The following is a 22,970-nucleotide window of genomic DNA, read 5'->3' as shown; positions in this document are numbered from 1 at the left end:
TGAGTGTTTCACTACAGTGGCTTGTACACCTCAAAAGTGAGTTATCTCCTCACCATAATTTCCCAAAAGCTGCTTGCTGCAAGTACGCACGCTTACACACACACACACACACACACACACACACACACACACATCTCCCAGCAGACAAGTGCTGCTGTGCCTGTGTTGTATATCAGACACCGAAGAGGTCAGCAGAAGAGTTGTAGATGGAGTTGACGCGCTGCACATAGCTCTCATAAGGCTCAACCTCCTCCACTTCCTGTGAACGTTAATGAGACACAGAAACAAATGTCACAGGGATATCAAAAGTACTTTGGCACACTCAGCGGAAGCAAGTTGGTACGTTTCACATCAAATGTGCACAACATGCAAACTTATGTTTGCAACGGTTATGCAAAGAGAATTTGTTACCATCCCAGTGTGTAATGTGCTAAGTCTCAAAATCGTCTTCTTGTGTAATTTAATTAGACTCTCTTAAGCCAAAGGGGGGAAAAAAACACACCTGGGCCTGTTTCGACTCGGTGGATGAGGTCCCGTCAGACTTGCAGCACAGGTTGATGAATAAACTGTGAAAAAAATAAAAACATTGATGAATGCAAACCGGTATGTGACTGTAGCAGATGTTGACATGATGAATAAGTGACAAATAACTAGGCCAGCCTAGGCATGACCTGCCCTCACAGTAAGATCTTACCTAAATTTTCTGAGGTGCTTACGAGCAGCATAGGAAAAGATGGCCGCTGACAATATGATGAGCAGACAACCAATTATTAATGGAATGGTCCATTTAAAAGCACTGCCTTCTGAAATGAGAAAGCAAAGTTGAAGCTCACATCAAAAGCTGTTGTTGAGTTATAATGGTTACTGTATGTAGCTCTATCAGTGTTACCCTTAATCTTTATCTTTCTTTCTAACCATCATTGAAACAGTTCTCACCACGACTTAGGCTCCAAGCACCAAGCTCCAAGATTGACTCGTTAGTCCAGGAAGGTTGATTGGCCACGCAGATCAGCTTGTCCATCGTGTCATTGTTTTGCAAATGCAGCCAACTCTCAACAGTGACAGATTTATCTGCGTTTGGGGTCGACCTCTCAGTGACCCCAGAAGATCTCGACATCTCCCAGGACACTTTGGCCGCTGGTTTTCCCCCAGCAGCAGAACAGACAGCAAACCACTGACCACCATCCCGCTCTAGACTGGTGGAGAGAACAGGAGGGACTGTCGACAAACAGGAAGGAGACAAAGTGAGTAATTACTGACACATGCTGACACAGTGGTGGTGAGAATCATCTGAAGCTTCTCACCATTTCTATTAAAACATTGATAAAGCTGACTAAAACAAACTGTGATAACATTTTCAATAAAAGTTGAATAACATACTAAAGAATATTTCCAGTTATTAATTATTCCAAATTACTGTTAATATACATATTTATGATTACGAAAATCAGCTGACACAACATGAGTGCTACTACAGTAAACGCCTATAAATCATAAGCACAGATAATGAAAATGACTCAACAAAGAGCTTACTTTTCTCCATGTTGGTTGTCTACAAAGTAAATAGAGCTCAATGTAACTAATGCAATAAATGACCAAATAAATACTGTCAAGTGTCAGTGTTAAAGCGACTTATTAAAAAAGTGCTTGCCATGACAGTTCAATGCATAATTTTGCAGTTACAAGCATTGCTTAATCTCTCACCTGCTGCCTGCACTGTAATGATGACCTGTTCAGCTCCACCTCTGAACACCCCTTCACATTTATATGTCCCTTCATCTTTGACTCCAAAGTCAGGAATGTGCAGGTAGGACTCCCCATTGGTGGTGTTGCGGAGTGTTTTCCCTCCTGTGCAGTTGTTGTGCGGAGGATTTTTGGTAGATTCACTTATCAGACAGTTGACTCCACTAATGTTTATTTTCCAGATAAAATGGAGAGCATCAGACCATGTCCTATTGCTGCAGCTTATGTTAGCATCTTTGCCCACTGCAAAATATTCACTCTGAATTTGTATCACTGGGAAAAGAAAAAGGAAAAGAAGAATAAATTAAATTATGTCTGTGTGCTCATACTTTTTTTTTTTTTTTTATATTGCTTCTCTTTATATACTGACCAAACTGTTCTCTTAAGACCAAACTGTTCTCAGATGCTTTTTGCTATCTGCACTGAGTTATAAATTCTGAATTGCCTTGAAAATTATTCCACCTTGTGTCTTTTATTTTGTCTTTTTAATCATTCTCTATTTTTAAACGATTTTACCTTGTGCGTTTTATGTTTTATTATTATTATTATTATTATTATTATTATTATTATTATTACTACTATGATCTTTACCTATTAAACTACTGTACTATGACCTCTGTGTATATGAAATGCACTATATAAATAAGCTTGACTTGACTGTATAACTGTATAATCACGTGTGTGTGTGTGTATATGTGTATGTGTGTATATGTGTATGTATGTGTGTGTGTATATATATATATATATATATATATATCACAACTTCAACTAACCCTATTGCTTGAATATAATGTATTTAACAGTATATTAGTGTTTGCATAAATATCAGCTTTAGTTTTGCATCATGGTGTAGTGGACAAGGAATTAGGCCTGCTAGCAGTAGCCAGAAAGTCTTATGATTATCAGCTTCCACCGGTTGTGCCCCTGAGTTCCGAAGGGATTGTCCTTGCGACTCTGTTAATTGCTTTGGATTAAAGTGGCAGCTAAATACATTGCTGATAATGATGCCAATAATACTAATAATACTACTATAACCACTACTAACACTACTAGTAGGCTGCTACTACTACTAATAATAATACTAATAATAATACTACTACTACTACTACTACTACTACTACTACTAATCATCATAATCATATGATAATGATAACCTGTACCAATGATTATTACACGGCTCTTCACAAGGCAAGTAGAACACTCCATTGATCCGAATTGGATTTCCCAAAGTTCTAGCGGTCATTAATTCCGAGGAAAGGACCTCTGAAAAAAATAATGACCGCTGTCAATGGCAATATCACTACGCAAGGACTGGAACTTCATTCAAAAGTGAAAGCAGACGATTGATCAGCTGTGTTCTAAAGAATGTTTGATTCATGTTCAGCATCTGTTGTTGCAAATTATTTGTTTCAGCAAATGCCACGATGAACGGTAACAAATAGGCTAGGCTATGTAGGCTAAAGTCATATCGTGGGAAGTTTATTATTTCGGTTTGGCAAGTAGCCATGTAATAAGCGGGATAGTGTATAGAATGCCGGTCATTATTGGGAAAATAAGTCCCTTCAGGGCGGAAAAAGACCTCTGAGCTCTGTTCTAGAATCTTTGGTTCCTACTCTATTCTTTGTGCATAAGGAGATTTCCATACAGAACTGAACTGTAGACTCCTTAATGGTTGCCACTTGTGTTGTGGTCCTATCTTGTCATGCCAGACATCAGTGATGACTGGCAACCCAGGCAGAGCCCACTCCGGGGCAAAACAGGAAATGAGACACACTTCCCTTATTCCAGCTCAGAAAAATACTCCGTTCACAACAAATATGAGCGTAGCAAAAAGACTTGACTGACAAAGGCAAGAATGTTGATGCTGCTTAAGTGGCTTCTTGGGTTTGATTTCAATTAAATACCAGTCTTAGCAGTGTAGGTTACTTTTAGTAAACAATAAACACGTCCAATAAACACACATTAGTATCAAGCATAAAAGCATGAAGACACGCAGATGGTTTACCTGTAGTAGGCGCTGAATCATTGTGAGTTTGTCCTGATGAGGTCAGATAAATGTTAGTGAGGGTTAACAGATAAGTTAAGTGTTAAGACAGTGACAGACAGTGTTAATAAACAAACAGTTGACAGTTACATTTCAGATTGGATGCAATTGATTTACATTCAGACTCAACATATGGGTTTTCTATACATGCGCTCTTGTATTGGGACGCCTGTCATTACACCCACAGCAACTTCAATGATATCCCATTCTAAATCCATAGGCAATGGCATTAATAAGGAATTCTACAATAGTTAGGTCCGGTCCAGCTATTCATTCATTTTTGATTGGACGAGAGGCATTTTATGAGTCATCACAAGTAGCAATGTCACCGCACACTGCCACTCAAGACTTTTTACTGCTAGTAATCACTCCACAAATGATACATTGTAAAACTATTAACATTTGATTCATTCATAAAAAGCATCAGCTCCTGATGCATCCCTCCTGATGCAAAGACTTGTCTCACCAAATGAAATCTGATTCAACAATTCTCGGTATAAACCAACTTGGGCAAATGCTGTCAAAATTGGGGGCAGCCGTGGCCTACTGGTTAGCGCTTCGGACTTGTAACCGGAGGGTTGCCGGTTCAAACCCTGACCGGTAGGCCACGGCTGAAGTGCCCTTGAGCAAGGCACCTAACCCCTCACTGCTCCCCGAGCGCCGCCGTTGTAGCAGGCAGCTCACTGCGCCGGGTGTGTGTTTCACCTCACTGTGTGTTCACTGTGTGCAGTGTGTTTCACTAATTCACGGATTGGGATAAATGCAGAGACCAAATTTCCCTCACGGGATCAAAAGAGTATATATACTTATACTTATACTCAAGATTGTGCCAAAGGGACGAAGGTGAGATACTCAAGCCACAGCTAAGAGTGATGGCGGTGCCGAAGCTCTCAGATGCTGGACGCACTGCCATGTAAATAATGACCGTGAGTCGGCCTCTTGGAAATTCAACATAATGTTATTTGCAATGTTCTTGTGTCATCTATACAATTAGCCTAACTCTTTATGTTTTTCTAAAATTGGAGAGCTCTCTTGCGAGCTTCCACTCATCTGAAAAGTCTATCCACAAGACTGCGGAAGGTCTGTGGGAACTTTTGCCAATTCATCCAGAAGAGCACTTATGAGGCCAGGTCATCTAAAGGGAAGGGGAGAGATGGACTTCTCTGCATAGTCTGTCTGCCTCCCCACCTTTTTCCATGTATGTACTGACTGTCCACTCCTACTCCTACACTGTTTACAGGCTAAATTAGCACATATGCACAACCCCTCCCTCCCTCCCACAGCCTGGATTGTGGCCGAACTTAATACTTGACCAATGGCTGTAACCTATTACTTCAACTTTTGCACTGCTATAGTTTTTTTTTATATTACTTTGTCTACATTATTCTCTTATATGTCTATATTTATTTTATGCTGGTCTCTAGACTTTATTCTTACACTATTGCACTGTTGGACTTACATATTTGCACCATCACCATGACACTGAGGGCCAGATGAACTAACGCTTTTGCGCCCATTTCAGGCGTATTTGTTTCGCAATGTGCGTGTAAAATCATTGCGAGGTATGTACAAACAGGCCGCAATGATGTAAAAGCGCAAACTGCTTGTCGCGGGAGCTGAAAGTGGCAGATTGCGATTGTCATGTCATTCATATGCATTCATGGGAGGATCCAGGGGAAAATGGGAGTTTAGCGTAAAAAGATGGGAGGGGAAGAGTAAAGAGCGCCTAGTTATGTATTCCGCGGTATGTACAAAGACTGCTCCTGAAAGCGCACGTCTATTCTGCGCCTAAATACTTCCGCCTTGTAAAAGCAGGTGTTAATCCACATTGCAGTTCAATGCGTCAATAAGAGAACCTTTCAAAGACAACAGAATCGCTATTTAGAACACCAGTTTTTGTGGTGAAAGTATTTGTACTACCAAAAGCAACCTTAACTTTCGTTGGCCTTTCGCATGTCTTACTTTCACTTTCACGTCATTCACTTAAACTTTCCTACTTGCTAGATTTGACCAATCTCCCATAGCCTACGTGCACAAGTAGTTTGAGTAGAACTACTGATCTTCATTATCTCCCTGCTTGTTGACATCTTATCATGTATGGTATTATTTCATGATCGCTAAACATTTGATTCTTTTTAATGTTGTCATCAGTTAACTTCATTCAACTGCGCTTGTAGGCGCTGCCATTCAGTTGTGGACGTTCGTAAATTGCGTTTATGGGCGGAGAAAGGCGCAGTTTACACTAAGGATTGAACGATTGATAAATACGACGGAAACTTGGGTCTGACAGCGCTCGCAATCTGCGGTGTGTCCATGGCGCTGATAACGCTACGTTCGCAAATGTACGTACATCTGGCCCTCACTCTCATATAGAGCACCTTACCATGCATACAGAATCACAGGCTCAGTCCCTGCCCTATCACTGCAAGCGCCTAATGCTTATTCATCCATAAGCACACTATGTCGATATTTGATGTAGTGTATGTATGTATGATGTAGTATCTCTTATATTAGACGAGAAGATCTGGCTCACAATATGTGTTCTAGTTCATCCCAAAGGTGTGTGATGATGCAGAGAACCCATGGATTAAGAATGGGGTTGTCACTGAAGTTCATGTGGGTGAAATGGCAGGCATCTATACTTTTCAAGGGACATGAGAAACACATGAAACAATTCAAATTAACATAGGCCATTAGAAGAAATCGAGGGAAACCTATGTATGTGTTAATTGAAAGGTTGTTAGTATGAGGTATCAGGCTTTAACATACAGTCAATTATGTTGGTGAATGTACAACAATGATCTGTTTTTAGCATCAAGCACACTGTGATGTTGACAGTTTTAAAATGTCAAGTCAGACTGTTACTGTCTTTTTCCCCCACCGTGGTCTGCTCTCTCTCTCTCTCTCTCTCTGTGTCTAAGATGGTAATCTCACACATGACTTTCGTTATTGTGGTCGTCTCACAAAACCTCAGTCCCCTCACTCAGCACCAGAGAGTCCCCCGTGAGTGGAGTGGAAAGGAGTGCCGCGTCACGGCAGCTCACACACCACACTGCAGCAGCGGCACATGTGTTTTGAGCACAGAGCAGCTCACACACCACACTGCAGCAGCGGCACATGTGTTTTGAGCAAGGAGCAGACAACCACCAACTGTACATTGGGCTGGCTGCCAGATGTACCCTCTAACTGTATGGGGTATGGTGAACAGCCAATAACACCTTTCTTAACTGTAAACAATGTGAGGTGTAAATGTTATGTGTGACTTTTAAGTCACGCATCTAACTGTATTCTTAAGCGATCGGAAAGAATCAAACTGTATGTGGTGTTTAATGGAAAGATATAACAGTTTATATGGTGTTTACCAGAGTGCCCAAAACAAACACTATGTAGTTAAAGAATAATGGCGTCAGACTCATGTTGGTGGTAGGTAGAATGCCATCTATGTCATTACCACTACGTGCCCATACCGACTGGCATTGTGCACTGTGTAGAAACATGGTCATTTTTGTCACATGTTGATGTGCTGGATACCCTTTAAAACTCTTTAAAACTCTTTAAAACCTGATACAATTCTTGTATCGTCTTGCTTTAATTTCCATCTTGGCATTTCCTGCAATACAATACTGACACCAGTAGGCATCTTATAGACCCTTTCAACAATAAAAACAAAAACAATGCTTGAACATTCTATTTGGGCCCCAATCTACTTCCTCTGCATTAAGATAACATATGGAATGTTAAAAAGGAAGTCTTGTGGGGCCAACTATGATGCTGATAATGGAACTCTCTTGAAAGGGTCCACTATGATGCTGATAATGGAACTCTCTTGAAAGGGTCCACTATGATGCTGATAATGGAACTCTCTTGAAAGGGTCCACTATGATGCTGATAATGGAACTCTCTTGAAAGGGTCCATTATGATGCTGATAATGGAACTCTCTTGAAAGGGTCCATACTGGGTGCAGTTCTACATTTTCCTTTCCGTTGGGAAGAATTGGCAGGAAAACCTTGTGTATCTGTGACTCATTTAAATACATTACAGTTTCCAGTTAGCATAAGCAAGCCACATGGCAATAAAATAACACACATGACGCTTTCTATATAAGATAAGCCTAACACAGACATAGACATGGATATACAAATGTTTTCATTTTATTTAAAGATAACAATACTTTCTTTGTTTTATAAACCTGAACTCTACGATGGTGCTCTTTTCGTTCAGATATCTAACCCTGTCATTGGTTGTATGGAGGGTATTTTTGAGCGGTTGCATGCTGTATTCACATTTTTGAGCCATGATGAATGCCGTAGTTTTCATTACTACATATAGCGAAGAGGGACACCTTTGGCTTAATATAGTGTCAGCAATTCTAGAGAATTACTAACTTATGTTTCTTTCCAAAGATAGTTCTCAGCTATCAGGCCTATTGTACTATGTATTGTATGCTACTCAGGCAGCTCTGTCCGATATAAAATTTTGAAATGAGAAAGCATTCTGAGGGCCTATTCTTAAGATGTTTAATCACGTCCATCATGATATTACAATCAATACAATAAGGTGGTGAACACCAAGGCTAGGAAAACCTGCTAACGTTTCAGCGCTGAACTTGGGCTTTGTCCCTGGTATACAAGCGTTCAGGGTATAAAGGTACTGTTTCACCATGTTGATTGAATAACGTAGCATTCTCAATGCCCTTGGAGGATAAAAGGCATCAGGACAATTGTGGTAAGCTTATTATTGTAGCACATTGTATTAATATGTACATGCTGTGAGCCGGAGTGACATTGGACATAGCAGAACTCAGTAATCACTGTCAGTACCAGTCATATCTACATAGCATATCTGTACAATTAAAATGCCTATTCTTGAGAAGTGCATAGCATATGGAATGTCTCGTTGGCACAAACGTCTTACCTGCCACACCGTTACGTGTAACAGCAGCCGAGACAACCAGGAGGTAAACAGCGCTCAGAATCCAGGAGTGTTCCATGTCTCCCCTTCTTCAGAGGTCCGGTGGGACACCTCCGTATGTCCTTCTCCCTTCACCGTTGTGCTTAAAATCACAGATGAATTCCACTTCTCACTTTCCTCTTTTTTGAATGTTGGGCCTTTTCTTGAATGCTTGGCCCTGTCCACAGACTTATTGACAAAAGTTGAACTCTCCTCTCCTCTGAAGTAGATATAACGGTAGATGTTTTGTTTAGTTGTCAAGTCAAATACAGCATTTTAACACTGGCATTCCATTGCTCACTGCTTCAGTTCTTTCTACAGAGATCTTTCAGTTTAATTTGTCACTGTCATCGTAAAATTACTGTATATCTACACATAGAGGCCTGCCAATGAAACCATTGAATTCTGTCTGTTAACCGGCTATAACATTATTCACCAACTAACTAAAATGTCTCTTAACCTCCCTATTGTCTGAGTCAAGATTTTGATCCCTCCCCCCATTTCCTCTGTTGTCGTGATGAGGCCTGTCTACTCTTCTTGACGTTCTCAGAGAGAGCAAGAGAGAGAGAGAGAGAGCGAGCAAGAGGGAGAGAGGGAGTCACAGATGTTGACTTCCCTTCGTCATAACCACTGACACCACTGACGCCTCATGACCAGTTTCCTCACAGTGGTAGCAAGCCTCCACTTCACACAAAAACAACTTAGAAATAAATGCCTGAGAACTCCAGAAATAAATATGAGTGTGCCAAGAGTTCTCTTTTCTTCCTTCTCCCCACCCCTTCCCTTTGTCCGCTGAGCTATATAGGGCTGTACAGATCATGAGGGCATTGAAACTGAAGTCATTTCCATATCTGACTGGGTATGCTTTTCGTCTCACCAACTATAACTTTCAGGCCTTTTTGAAGCCTGTCAACTTCAAACATTTCACTTCAAACAGGCCATGGGTGGGGAATGTGTTGTTGTTTTGCCAGCAACGGCATTTGATTCAGAAGAGTTGGTTTACTGCACCAAGTTATTTTAGTGACTAGTGGAATACCATGACAATGGGAAATAAATCCAATCTTTTTGAAATACATTTTTTTCCCTTTCATTGTTTGTAAAAGTTTAGTGCACTGCAGATACATTACAGTACAGATACCTCACTAGTGCCAAAAACTAGGGCCATGGGCAATTCCTTCTGTGGTGATTATACTATATTCTCCTAGTCCACTACTCCACTATTATTGCTAAACATTTAAGTATGACCTAAAATCACTGTATCAAAGTACACCTTGAACCATGACAACAATCAGACCACACAAGCTGTCCTCAAAACCGATTGCTCAATGATACAGTGGTGACTAGATCGCTTGTGAGAATTAATGCTGGTCCAGCAGTTTTTCAGCCCATCCCATAATCCAGTTTGATTCACTGTATTAAGGGCTTTTCATATGAGAAGCGACACCCGCTAGCATTCAATTCATTTTCAATGTGAAGTGGGCGGCCACAGCAGGCAAGCGGACAATTTAAGCGGTGGTATGGCGGGCGGGTGCAGTCCTGACATTCTTGCCACCTGTGTGCACGAATCAAGAACACGCCCGCCCACCTGCAAGATCTTTTTTTTTTCTCAACTTTTGAGTTGGCGGTGCGGCCACTTCAGTTTTGAGTTGTCTTTCAGATGACAGGCGGGTCTGGAGGGTGCAGGGCAGAGAACGAGGACTGCTTTCCATCTGAAAAGCACCTTAACCCTCCTGTTGTGTTTGCGGTCTTTTGTCCGATTAACAATTCTTTTTTTCTCAAAAAAGTTGTTAATTTATTCTGGCTATCATGAGGCTCCATGGCTTTGTTTGGGTGTTTTTTTTAACTTCAGAACACCCATTGTGTTCCCGGTCAAAAATGACCGGCCATTAGAAATGAATGGGTGTGTATAAAATTGAGTCCAGGAACATACCTGTTGATCAGATGGACTGTATCTGTGCTTCTGTACATTCACACATTCACACCACCCCCCCTTCACTCCCCCTCTTTGCTCATATGCCAGCCCCCACTGGAACCTTTCCCCAAAAGAATCTTCCCCTTTCTTACTTGCATGAGCTCAGGTCAATGAGTTGATAACAAATGTTTATTAAATGATGAATTTGTGCAAGCCTGAGTCATTCATTTCTTTCACATGTCTTTCAACATAAATAATGCATTCATATGCTAGTAGTAATGCCAGAAATTGCCGTTTATAGGCCTCTTAGAAATGGTTGTTGCATCTTGCATATTATTTAGATGCGCACTCAGTCGCGCATCCATGCAGGCAAAACGTAGGAATTAAATGTGGTGACGGCACACAAGTTGGAAAAAACTTTTACAATGCACTGGCGGTGATAGCCTACAGTTAATGTGAATCGCCAAAGAAATGAATTTGCACCTCCATTCATCAATTAAAGGCTGTAGTAGGCCTACTGTTTCTACATGTTGGCACAAAACATCATTTCTGTCAGAAGCCAGTCTATAATGCAGGGGGTAACATGAGGTGAGTCAGACAGAAGAGGGGCCTGTCTTAGTAGCCTATTCCTGAATCCTGTCCCTTTCAAACTACGTTAAAATTGTGTGATTAGCCGCCAGCATAATAAAATCTAAATTAAAAGACAAAATCTTATTAGGCTATAGGTCCAAACCTATGAGTCTAAGACTTTGTTAAAAAAAGTGTAAGTAATAAGTCAAAGAACCACATTCTGTGTAATATAGAGTTTAAAAAAGATACTCTAGTTTGTAATTCCTTTTAAAGCATACATTTTGAAGACAAATGGAGTCATAATACAGGTCCAGGGATGGATTACTGAATTGGCTTACTGGGCCTTCTCCACCCTTCTCTTTTCACAAAACTTACTAGAAGTCATCATTTAAAGGGTCATTTTTTTAAAAATAAAAAAAATCTTCCGTGGGAGAATGCCTCAGGACCCGTCTATCTGGAGGGGGGGGGGGGGGGGGGGGGCGGCATCTGTGCCCAGGGGTTCATAATCCATCCATCCATGCCATGCCTATGTCTGTCAAAAGTTTGGAATACCCTAATTGACTGTTGTGATTTTTAATAATATTTTTTGCATGGTAGGAAATTTATTGAAATTCTGTTTGGGGGTCTCTCAGTCCCCACCACAGATTTGCCCCCCCCCCAATGATGACATAATGACTACGGCCTTGATGTCATAAATGTTTATGACTTGTTTATGACACATTCATGACAGTGTCATGTTACTTTTATGTCGACACTGTTAAGTAAAGTGTAACCGGTTTTTAACTAGATCTTGTTTCCTATTTGGCTGCAAATTATTATTATCATTAGATTGGACTGTGCCCCAGTAGAGTTTTGGGTCTGGTGATGCCCCTGTAACCTGGACAACAGGTTGGTTGTGTAGATCAAATTTTCTATCTTGCTTAATGAATTTGCAGAATATCTGCATTTATGTAAAACATAATGTAATAATTTGTATACAAAGAATAGGTATAACTAGCTTAGGCTTGTAGTGAGGGCATTGATTATACTGCTCAAAAAAATTAAGGGAAAACTTCCACCCTTTTCTCCATTCTCAAACTACTTTCACAGAATGTCTGAGAGTTCTTGCAAAATAAAACACTCGCTTCAAAAGTTTTACTTGTGCTCAGAACCAAACAGTGTCAGAGTACCGATCCAGTGTATGATTGAAGTGATCCCTTAATGTTTTTTGAGCAGTATATTATGGAGCATTGCAGTGTTCCTCACTGATTCCTTTCTCCTGTCTGAGGAGCACATAATATTTTGATCTATCAAATGCAGGAAGAATGAGAAGAGTGCAGCTAGTGCAGACACTGTGATGTTGTCATGTGTGAACTTTATCTACTGTATCTTCTATCTGGGAAATGATCTGTTTTAACACCTAAATAGCCACCGCTAGCAAGCGAGCCGTTTTGACATGATAACATTGCTTAGGCTACTCTACCCATTATGTTTCAGTGAATGGCATAATTATAAATGACCAGTTCATGCAATTCATAAATGCACTTTTATAACACTGAGCCAGTGTGGTTACTGCTACATCAGATTATATGCAATCAAGCTTATTGACATGTAAAATGCCAGTGTTTGTGAATGAATCAAGCATTTGCCTTAAGTTGTGTTAAAAGGTATTATGGTCCACCAGGCAATCCAAAAACATCCCCAAAGAAAAATAATTGTTGATCAAATTTGCATACAATACCCAACTCATCCAGCCATAGTTAGCTGACAAATCATGAAGATGATGGTGTGCTAATCATCTCTAATTGATGTCTGTATAGAGTGTAACATCCTCTGTTGAAAGGCCATACTATCATACAGGGTGTGTGTGTGTGTGTGTGTGTGTGTGTGTGTGTCTGTGTGAGTGCATCTGACTAAGTGCATGCATGTGTGTTGGTTGAGTAGGTGTTGGGTGGGTCATTCAGCTGTTTATCTTGCAAAGCAATCATCATAATGCGCTGACTTGCCACTATGTAAATGAAACCACAGGGTCGTGCAGATGCCTGGCTTACTTATGCACTGGAGTTTTTTTTTTTAAATGCTACAAGTGCACTTTTTGCAGTTCTGTACAAAAACACAGTCCTTCTTTGCAGCTTGCTTTGCTCATGTCCTCAATTTGTAATTCTGTGAGCACAATCAGTCACAGTCAGACATTGGGACCGAGAGCTTGCAAGCTTTATATGGATTGATAATATATCCTCTTCATCAAAGTGATTATGTTTTCATATACTGTACATAGGTAAACAAAGTAATAAGATAATACAGCACCAAAGTATTTATGGCTTCAAAGAATACTCAAGATGACATGAGTAGTACCTGACTATTCAATCCCAAGTTAGGCTAATAAATCATGTCAGTTAAACAAGGTTATATCTAAGCTCCACCACCTAACACCACCTAAAGTTGTTAGTATTTCCTCTCAAGCCCAGTTATTTATAGATTTCTGTGACATATGCTCAAGGCTGTTCAAGCACTTGAGAATGAGCTGGCCACCCTGGACAGAGGAAGTGAAAGACATAGAATGCAGGAGTATGGAGCAGAAGGGCCTTAGACTAGGAAGCTACTATGCATAGGGACACTTGCTGGTGCGTGCGCTGGCTCTGTGAAGTGCTGGGTGTGCATTGCCGATGGTAATATACAATAATGTAATATAATATAGTATATGACATGTAATATAATACAATTGAATTGAATAGAATCTAGATTTATATCTACTGCCAAAGATCCAGTGTTCGACTTCTTCTCACTGCCCAGATCTGGCTGAATGTTACAATACAAACATGCACTACATTCAACCAGATCTGCACAACACTGGAAGAAGTGAAAATGCGCCAACTGATTTGATGCTTCTGGAGTTGGTGCCTTCAACCTCTCTGTACACTTTCAAAGTTTCCATTACTTCAGTGTGTCTGTAGGGCCCCTATTCATGCTATCTCTGAAGTGTAAGGCTATGTTGAGCCTTGTCAGTGCTACACTATATGCAGTATAGTAATAAAAAACTATAAGTCGAAAAAGAAGAACATATCCAGGCATAAGTCCATGCTAGTTGCTGGACAGACTATGCAAACTCTATGAAAAAGTTTTCTCCTAACCCCATGTAGTTGCATTTGAAACACATGTGATGTTTTGGACACTTTGGCCCAAAAAAACACTTAAACCATTGCCATTTTAATATAATCAATTGCTCTATTCTGTCTGTCCTCATTTAAAAGGTTTGTGTTTGCCAGCTTTGAGTCATTAGCGAGACCACCAAATGCACACTCTGCTCTAAGGTATGCTGGTTTTAGATTTGGGGTCTTGGTCTGTCTCAACCCACTGTGGTTTCACTATATGAAACTGAAACCTGGACTGTGTGGCTTAAAGGAGAATTCCGGTGTGATATTGACCTAAAGTGTATCGAAACATGATACCGAGTGTGAACGTATGTCTCATAGCCCATCTCGGCTTGTCCCCTGCACTCCAAAATCTGGCGCTAGTTAGCCGATGCTACCAACATCTTTTTCAATAGTGGTGCTTCGGCATCGGGCTAGCCATGCAAATAAATCACTGTTTTACACCCATTTACGAGGCTCAATGTATCTCCACACTTCATTGGTAGACTTCCGAGGGCCCTGACATTTAAAACGAGACATTGAGAACTTTGAAAAAGCACTGGTAGTTTACTTACAAGACGATTTATACAGACAGTATCTTCACGAAGTTTAGCGTTTGCAGCCATCTTGAATTTAGTCACGATAAGTCGAGCAACGAGTAAGAATGAACAGCTATGATAAGGGATCAGATTCCAAAAATAATTCAGTGGAAATGCATGGATTCCAGTTGCTGCTACTGGAAGAAACTGGAATCCATGCATTTCCACTGAATTATTTTTGGAATCTGATCCCTTATCATACCTGTTCATTCTTACTCGTTGCTCGACTTATCGTGACTAAATTCAAGATGGCTGCAAACGTTAAACTTCGTGAAGATACTGTCTGTATAAATCGTCTTGTAAGTAAACTACCAGTGCTTTTTCAAAGTTCTCAATGTCTCGTTTTAAATGTCAGGGCCCTAGGAAGTCTACCAATGAAGTGTGGAGATACATTGAGCCTCGTAAATGGGTGTAAAACAGTGATTTATTTGCATGGCTAGCCCGATGCCGAAGCACCACTACTGAAAAAGTTGTTGGTAGCATCGGCTAACTAGCGCCAGATTTTGGAGTGCAGGGGACAAGTCGAGATGGGCTATGAGACATACGTTCACACTCGGTATCATGTTTCAATACACTTTAGGTCAATATCACACCGGAATTCTCCTTTAATTGGCCAAAGGTTAGGCCTATAGGCAGACCACAGAGAGTACCCAATGTGTGATGTAAGACCAGCTATTTTTATTGTAGCTTATTGTTATTTTTATTGTATTTTAATTTTAAATAACCCACAGTAATATCTGTTTTTTTTTAATGTGCCACTGCTATTTTTAAGAATGAATACAGTTGTAGGCCTACAATGTTAAAATAATCAGTCTCACTGAGGAGAACAAAATATTGTATCGTCTTTATTAATAGCCTGCAACTTTACACTGGCTGATATGTCATTAACATTAGTTGTATCTACATATTTTGAACTATGAGGATACTTCATGGTTAGTTTAGTATATTTCAATAAATCAAGAACAGAATACCATAATGTATTTTCTCCACAATTGCTAAATATGATTCATTATTTAAAATATTTGTCCTTAAGCTAATTTATTGTTCAACTATACTTTCCATTTATGTTTAAGAAATATAACACGAGCGGTCATGGGATTGGTAAAGGATATCCGACCCAACGCCTGAAATTCGGCCATACAAGACTGAAGGCAATTACAGTCGTGGGGTTATCTTTTACCAACCCCACGACCACAATTGTCATATTGCTTTTACACAACCGTTCTACTAATTTAGTAAGATACAACATTTTGTTTTGTATTGTTTATTTCGATTTTTGTTTTGTATTGTTTATTTCGTTCATCCTCCACCAACAAAAATAGTTCTAATCATAGTTCTAATCAAAGATTCTAGAACAGAGCTCTGTTCTAGAATCTTTGGTTCTAATCTTTAACCTTTCTGTTTACCGTTGCCAAGCAACGTACATTGCTTGAACGTGAACTCCAAAAAAATTATCCAACATGGCGAATCTAACTTTAGAACGACAATATTTCTGTATTATCAAATACGTTCAGGGTTTTTGCCCTTATGTTTTGTAAAAGATAGCGAGAAACAAGCACTTTTAAATCTAAAATCTCAGGTTTTGTAACCAGGTTTTTCTCACTCCAAGGTGACATTATGAAATGAATGGAATGTTCGTATTGGATAATTCAATGCAATATGCGGAGTAATTACTAGCAGTAAAATGTCTTGAGTGGGGTTGTGCTGCATCCATATCTCATAATGACTCATGGAATGCCTCTTGTCCAATCAGAAATGAATAAATAGTTGCCTAAAGCTGCCTAAAGAGCATCCGTGGTCTACTGGTTAGCACTTCGGACTTGTAACCGGAGGGTTGCCGGTTTGAACCCCGACTTGAGCAAGGCACCTAACCCCTCACTGCTCCCTGAGCGCCGCTGTTGTAGCAGGCAGCTCACTGCGCCGGGATTAGTGTGTGCTTCACCTCACTGTGTGTTCACTGTGTGCTGAGTGTGTTTCACTAAATGATGTTTTCTAAACAAAGTTCGGGTGGAGCCTTCGGGATGATTGACAGCAATTAACTCACCCACTGCCGCCGCAGGGTAGGCCTATTTAAGCCGACCTCCTTTTCCATGCGTCACACGCTCCGACGTTAGAGAAATCATTCAGTCTGCGTATCGTTCGCATTGACAAGACAGCTCTCATGGAACTGGAAATCCACCCAGCGCCAGCAAGGCGTTGACCCTACCCACTGGACAGTGGCTCGCATCCGCAGCACTCTCCATTCCCGCGGCATCGCGATGCCGCATGTCGGATAGGAAGTTCCATCTCCTCCGCCTTCTAACGCAGTCGGATAACCCGGTCTTTTCGCCCTCCCGCTCCCTCACTTTGTTTTCCTCCCCAGACCAGGAAGCAAGCTGCTCCTTCTGGCATCCCGACGCGGTTCCTTCCGCCGGCCATTCAGCCGGACGAAGCACACACCACCAGCCACCTCGCGAACCGGGCACGCCGACAGCACTTTCCGGCACCACACGCTTCAGAGCGTATCATTCCGCTGCTTCAGCCACAGCCACTGCCACGTCAGCGGCTCAGGCCCATTCCCGCCGCATCTCCGCCGTATTTCCGGGTCCAGCCCCACTTTTCCAGACGGCCCCGGTAGCGACAGCGTCGCTACTCCCCCCCCCCACTCCTTCTTTCCCTCCCCCATCCACCTCCCCTAGCCAGGACTCGGTCCAGGCCTGCCCCACCTCCAGTCGTTCCGACGACTGCTCCCTCCCTCCCCCCTCTCCCCCTCCCCTTTCCATCCCGGGAGCCACGTCTGTACAGCACGCCTCAACTCACGAAGCGTCAGCTCGAAGAGTCACCTCACTAGCTCCCCATCTCTCTTATGAGTTAGCGAGCACCTGGTCTTAGTCGGCGCCGATAGCGACAGCGTCGCTACTCCCCCCTAACCCTCTTTCCTTCCCCGTCCCACTTCCCGCGACCCTGTCCCAGGTTGCTCCCCTTCCGGTCGCGTCAGCGACCGCTCCCTCCCTCCCCCCTTTTCTCCCTTCCCATCTCTTCCCCGGCTCCGCGCTAGACCAGCCCGCAGCAGCGGGTCATCAGCACTCCGCGAGTGCTTCGGACCACGACGTCCCGTTCCGGCAGCAAAACTATTCTTTAGCCACAGCACAGGCCCTGCCACCGCCTCCTCACGCTGCAGCATTCGAACCACCACCCGTCACAGCGTCCACCAGGAACCTCATCTTGTCAGGTGCAGACGTAGACCTTTCTACCATTCTTCCCTCCCTTCCTATTCCCTCTCATAACCGGGATCTAGTTTGCGGCGAACTGGTTTTTCTCTAAAAAATTCTGGCCCAGCATCAAAAAACCCTGTCATTTCCCGAGTTCACCATAGCTTTTGCCAACTACACAGAAGTCGTCTGTTTCGTGTTCTCCAGTCGACGCAAATGACTAAGCTAAATGACTACCTGGCCATCATCGCCGGCCTAGCCGTATCCTACGGTGGAGCTCATTTTCATACGTAGGCTACCACCGGCTGTTTTCAGCAAAATGCGCTGCCAGAGTCGGCCTCTGGAACTAAAACCCCTACTGGGGCGCGCTCGATATGGAGCTCCATAACCGCGTTTTCCTAGGACTTAAGCCATCTTGTCCCCTCTGCAATAGCCCCAGTCACGGCGCGGCCGAGTGTCCACTAGTCAACCCCGACCATCAATTCCCCAGCACCAGCTCCACAGCCCCTAAATCCTCTTCCTATGTTCCCCGCATCCCCGATGCTACGGCAGGAGAAGCCAGGGAAGAGGACGAGCGTTCCTGGAAAGGTCGAGAAATCTGCCGAAGATTTAACTTCGCTCAGTGTCGCCAATCCTCCTGCCGTTACCTCCACGTTTGCAGCTACTGCGCAGGCGCCCATGCCAAGTCAGTCTGTTCCGCACTCAAGAACATAAATAAAAAGTTTAAAAAGTATCTCTCTACTCCAATCATTGTTCTGCTCTCCATTCAGAACTTCAGTCCAATCCAAATAGGGGATTTTGCGATTATTTGACTTCAGGGTTGAAGCACGGGTTCCATCCAGGTGTTTTAGCAAGACCTACAGAGTCTTTCGTTTGTAAAAACCTACAATCTGCCGTCAAAGATCCGGAGGTAGTCACCTCACTCCTAAGCAAAGAGGTCGAATCTGGTTTTATGATCGGTCCGTTCACCATGCCTCCATTCCCAGTCTACAGGATCAACCCCATAGGCGTAGCTACGCGCAAATACTCAGGAAAAAAGAGACTTATCATCGACCTCTCAGCTCCGCACAATAGTACCACTCCCAGCATTAACAGTCTGATTCCACTAGAAGAGTTCTCGCTGCACTACCACTCTGTCGATGACGCTATCGCTCTGATCAAAAAGGCAGGTAGACGTTGCTGGCTAGCTAAAGCGGACATCACCTCAGCCTTCAAAGTCATGCCCATTGATCTCGAATTCTGGCACCTCTTCGGAGTCAAATGGCATAGGAGATACTATTTTGCAGTTCGCCTCACCTTCGGCTGCCGCAGCAGTCCCAAAATTTTCGATACGCTATCAGAAGCCCTGTGCTGGATTCTCCTAAATAACTATAAGCTCCCATTTCTCGTTCATCTTCTGGACGACTTTCTAGTAGTTATCCCCCATTCCTACCCACCGGCCCTAGGCATCTCTACGCTAACTGACGTATTCAACAAACTGGGAGTCCCACTCTCAGAAGAGAAAACGTGCGGTCCCTTATCCAGACTCGAATTCCTCGGCATCATTTTAGATACCGAAGAATTCTCTTCATCTCTCCCCAAAGAGAAAAAAGACAGAATCTCTTTACTGTTGAACGAGTTTATAACCTCACCATCTCACACCAAACAAGAAGTTCTCTCCCTTCTAGGCCACCTCAATTTCGCCATGCGAATCATTCCCCAGGGCCGCCCTTTCATCTCGCATCTCCTAAACTGCGCCTCAGCATCCCCATCTCTCGAAGACGTAGTATATCTAGATGCCCAGTGCCTGGCCGATCTCAAACTCTGGAGGATGTTTTTAGACGAATGGAATGGTTCGTGCATGTTCTACGACGACTGCCAATCATATCCAGAAGACCTCCAGCTGTACACAGACGCAGCCCCCTCAATAGGCTTCGGAGGCTTTTTCAAAGGGCGCTGGTTTGCATCCCCTTGGCCACTAGAGTTCAGAGCGCTAATAACGGAAAACGAATCGTCAGCCGTGTTCGAACTCTACCCCGTAGTCATTGCGGCCCTACTCTGGGGGAAGGAGTGGACCTCCAAGAGCGTGCTAATCCACAGCGACAACGAAGCCGTAGTGCACGTCATAAATAACTCGCGCTCAAAATCGCCTGCGCTTTCCCCTCTTATTAGGCGTCTAATCTGGATAGCAGCCAGCTACCAGTTCATTATAAGAGCCGCGCACGTCCCCGGTTGCCACAATGAAATTGCTGACTCTCTTTCTCGTCTTAATTTCCAGAGATTCAGAAGCTTGGCTCCAGAGGCGGACCCGTACCCTACTCCACTCCCCAGCTTTTCGGAGACCATCTTCCTATAAACCACCCCCTCAGTTATCTTCAGCCCATCACGGCCGACCTAGCCCTCCAAGCCCTCGCACCCAGGACCATGCAGTCCTACTGGACTGCTTGGTCGTGCTTCAAACAGTTCCATGCAAAGCACTCACTACCATTTCCCAGTTTCGATGCAGTCACCATATTATCATTTATCACCTACGCCCACACTTCACTCGGGATCAAAGTCTCTTCCATTAGAGTCTACCTAGCTGGCATTCATTTCTTCTACAAACTCCTCCACGGCTCCGAATGCCCTTCCTTCTCCGACACCAGGATAGGCTTGTTAATCAAAGGTATCCGTAGGCATCAGCCAGTCCCCCAAGACTCCCGCCTTCCCATTACCTCAAGTATTCTCGCCACCTGCCTTGCTACCCTTCGCAAAGGGTTCATATCACCACATTCCGATTTCACCATCTCCGTTATGTTTATACTGGCTTTTTTGGGCTGCTGAGATGTAGCGAGTTTACATGCCCTTCGTCTCTCTTCATCCCCGATGTCCACCCGTGCATCGCAGATCTAGAGCAGCTAGACCAAGACACCATTCGATTTACCATCAAACAGAGTAAAACCGATCAGTTCCGAAAAGGACACTCCATATTCATTTTTAACTCCGCCTCAGATCTTCAGCCTTTCCAATACCTGTCTCACTACATCTCATACCGGTCAGCTCAAGCTTCGCTACTAGCCCGCTCTTCGTGTCAGACGAAGGGCTACCCATCACTCGCCACAGATTCCAGACTCTCTTAAAAAACATTCTAGTCGAATCTGGTTTTCCCGCGGATCGCTACTCCGCACACTCCTTCAGGATAGGAGCTGCCACAACAGCTGCGCTCAACGGCTTATCGGAGCAACAAATTAAAATACTGGGCCGTTGGTCCTCGGATGCCTACCAGTCTTACATCCGCTCCAATCTAGCGGATTTACGACTCGCTCAGCAAGTACTTATGTAGTTGGTAGCGGCCTTTCTCTGTGATCTTTTGGGGTGCAAGCGGTCATCGCTCTATCGCGATGTCCGCTCCAGGCACTCCAGGACCACGGACAGCTACCTTGCCAAACACGCACTTCTCCCATACATTCTAGTCTAGCTGAAGCAATCATATAGAAGGGCGAACTAGTGAAATGATGTTTTCTAAACAAAGTTCGGGTGGAGCCTTCGGGATGATTGACAGCAATTAACTCACCCACTGCCGCCGCAGGGTAGGCCTATTTAAGCCGACCTCCTTTTCCATGCGTCACACGCTCCGACGTTAGAGAAATCATCCCCCCTCCTCCCCCTACTCCTCCATTTCACCAATTGCCCTGTTACTCATCCTCCTTACACAGGGGGGTGCAAGCGGTCATCGCTCTATCGCGATGTCCGCTCCAGGCACTCCAGGACCACGGACAGCTACCTTGCCAAACACGCACTTCTCCCATACATTCTAGTCTAGCTGAAGCAATCATATAGAAGGGCGAACTAGTGAATTCATGGATTGGGATAAATGCAGAGACCAAATTTCCCTCACGGGATCAAAAGAGTATACTTAATTAAACATTTTTTTTGTTTTTTTTTAAACAGTTTTTTGGGATCATTTATGGGTAAATTGTAAAATATATATAATGTCAAGTAATATGGAAAACTATATGTCTGTTTGCTCTAACAACATACTGTTGTTATTCTGTAACAATAACAACAATAAAACTAAACTGAACTAAAGTGACTATTTAGGAGACATTTTCATCCAAAGCGACACAAACTTGCAACTGTGTGTAAGGTATATTATATATATATTTATGTGTTTAACAGTGTCTGATGTTTCAGAAGCATATCCTATACCTGGTATCAATTAGATTAATTTGTAGCTATATGAGAGCAAGACAGATTTTGCAAGTGCACAAAAGATTAGGCATCTGTTCTAAAGGAAGTGGAATGTTTGAGGGTGTTCAAATTCAACTCTTATAGCCGATTGCTGTGTCATTTCTGAGAATGGACCTGCCTTGGCAGTAACAGGAAATGCTGAAAAACTCTCTCTCTACCTTTGTCTTTCTCTCATTCTCTTTCTTTCTCATTCTCCCCCAACTCATTATCAGTAAATAACAGAAGGAAAATGTGGGTTAGCAGCCTGAGCCACCCACAATCCCACAAGCCTAGTGCTACTGTTAGTCACACACACACACACACACACACACACACACACACACACACACACACACACACACTACACACATGCACACACACACACACACACACACATACTATGCATAGAAAAACACACATACAGTACACACACTGACAGAGAGTCTTCCACTTGCTCTATCTAAAAAGTTGCTTTAAACTATAATAAACTATTATTCTATCTACCTTGAATCAAAGTTGAAAACAGATATCAGCAATTTTGCCACATTAAACTAATGTAGGCTATTAAAGGCACATTATTTTTCTTCTTCTTCGCTGTAATGAAACCCAATGTGGAGGAGGACTTCTGGAGGCAGATTAGAGCTCCTCTTTGATCTGCCCCC

At 42.8% G+C, this 22,970-nt stretch overlaps 1 protein-coding gene across 3 annotated transcripts; it reads right to left on the bottom strand.

The window, feature by feature from the left end:
• Window positions 1–9,269, bottom strand: LOC121700120 (cell surface glycoprotein CD200 receptor 1-like). 3 transcript variants are annotated; one of them, XM_042082873.1, is made up of 7 exons: window positions 8,703–9,269; window positions 3,749–3,781; window positions 1,705–2,016; window positions 937–1,218; window positions 695–803; window positions 503–566; window positions 1–259 (listed from the first exon to the last, which is right to left on the bottom strand). In XM_042082873.1, exons 1-7 carry the CDS (start codon window positions 8,776–8,778, stop codon window positions 173–175), a joined length of 963 nt encoding a protein of 320 aa, XP_041938807.1. In that variant the 5' UTR covers window positions 8,779–9,269; the 3' UTR covers window positions 1–172. The 3 variants fall into 3 exon arrangements, with proteins under 3 accessions (XP_041938807.1, XP_041938816.1, XP_041938824.1); XM_042082882.1 differs by having other exon boundaries at window positions 695–800; XM_042082890.1 differs by lacking the exon at window positions 3,749–3,781.
• Between the last annotated feature and the right edge of the window lie 13,701 nt (window positions 9,270–22,970).

The sequence above is a fragment of the Alosa sapidissima genome, chromosome 2 (assembly GCF_018492685.1).
Source record: "Alosa sapidissima isolate fAloSap1 chromosome 2, fAloSap1.pri, whole genome shotgun sequence".
Lineage (NCBI taxonomy): Eukaryota > Metazoa > Chordata > Actinopteri > Clupeiformes > Clupeidae > Alosa > Alosa sapidissima.
The sequence above is the reverse complement of the archived record's forward strand: the minus strand, read 5'-3'. Positions and strand labels throughout refer to the sequence as shown.

Bases quoted from the DNA above. Each gene is read 5' to 3' on its own strand.
- LOC121700120 (XM_042082873.1), bottom strand. From the start codon at position 8,778: ATGGAACACTCCTGGATTCTGAGCGCTGTTTACCTCCTGGTTGTCTCG. The intron at 3,782-8,702 runs GTAAGACGTTTG...TGACCTCATCAG, and splicing joins TACACGTAACGGTGTGGCAG to GACAAACTCACAATGATTCA. The intron at 260-502 runs GTGTGTTTTTTT...TAACGTTCACAG, and splicing joins CCGAGTCGAAACAGGCCCAG to GAAGTGGAGGAGGTTGAGCC.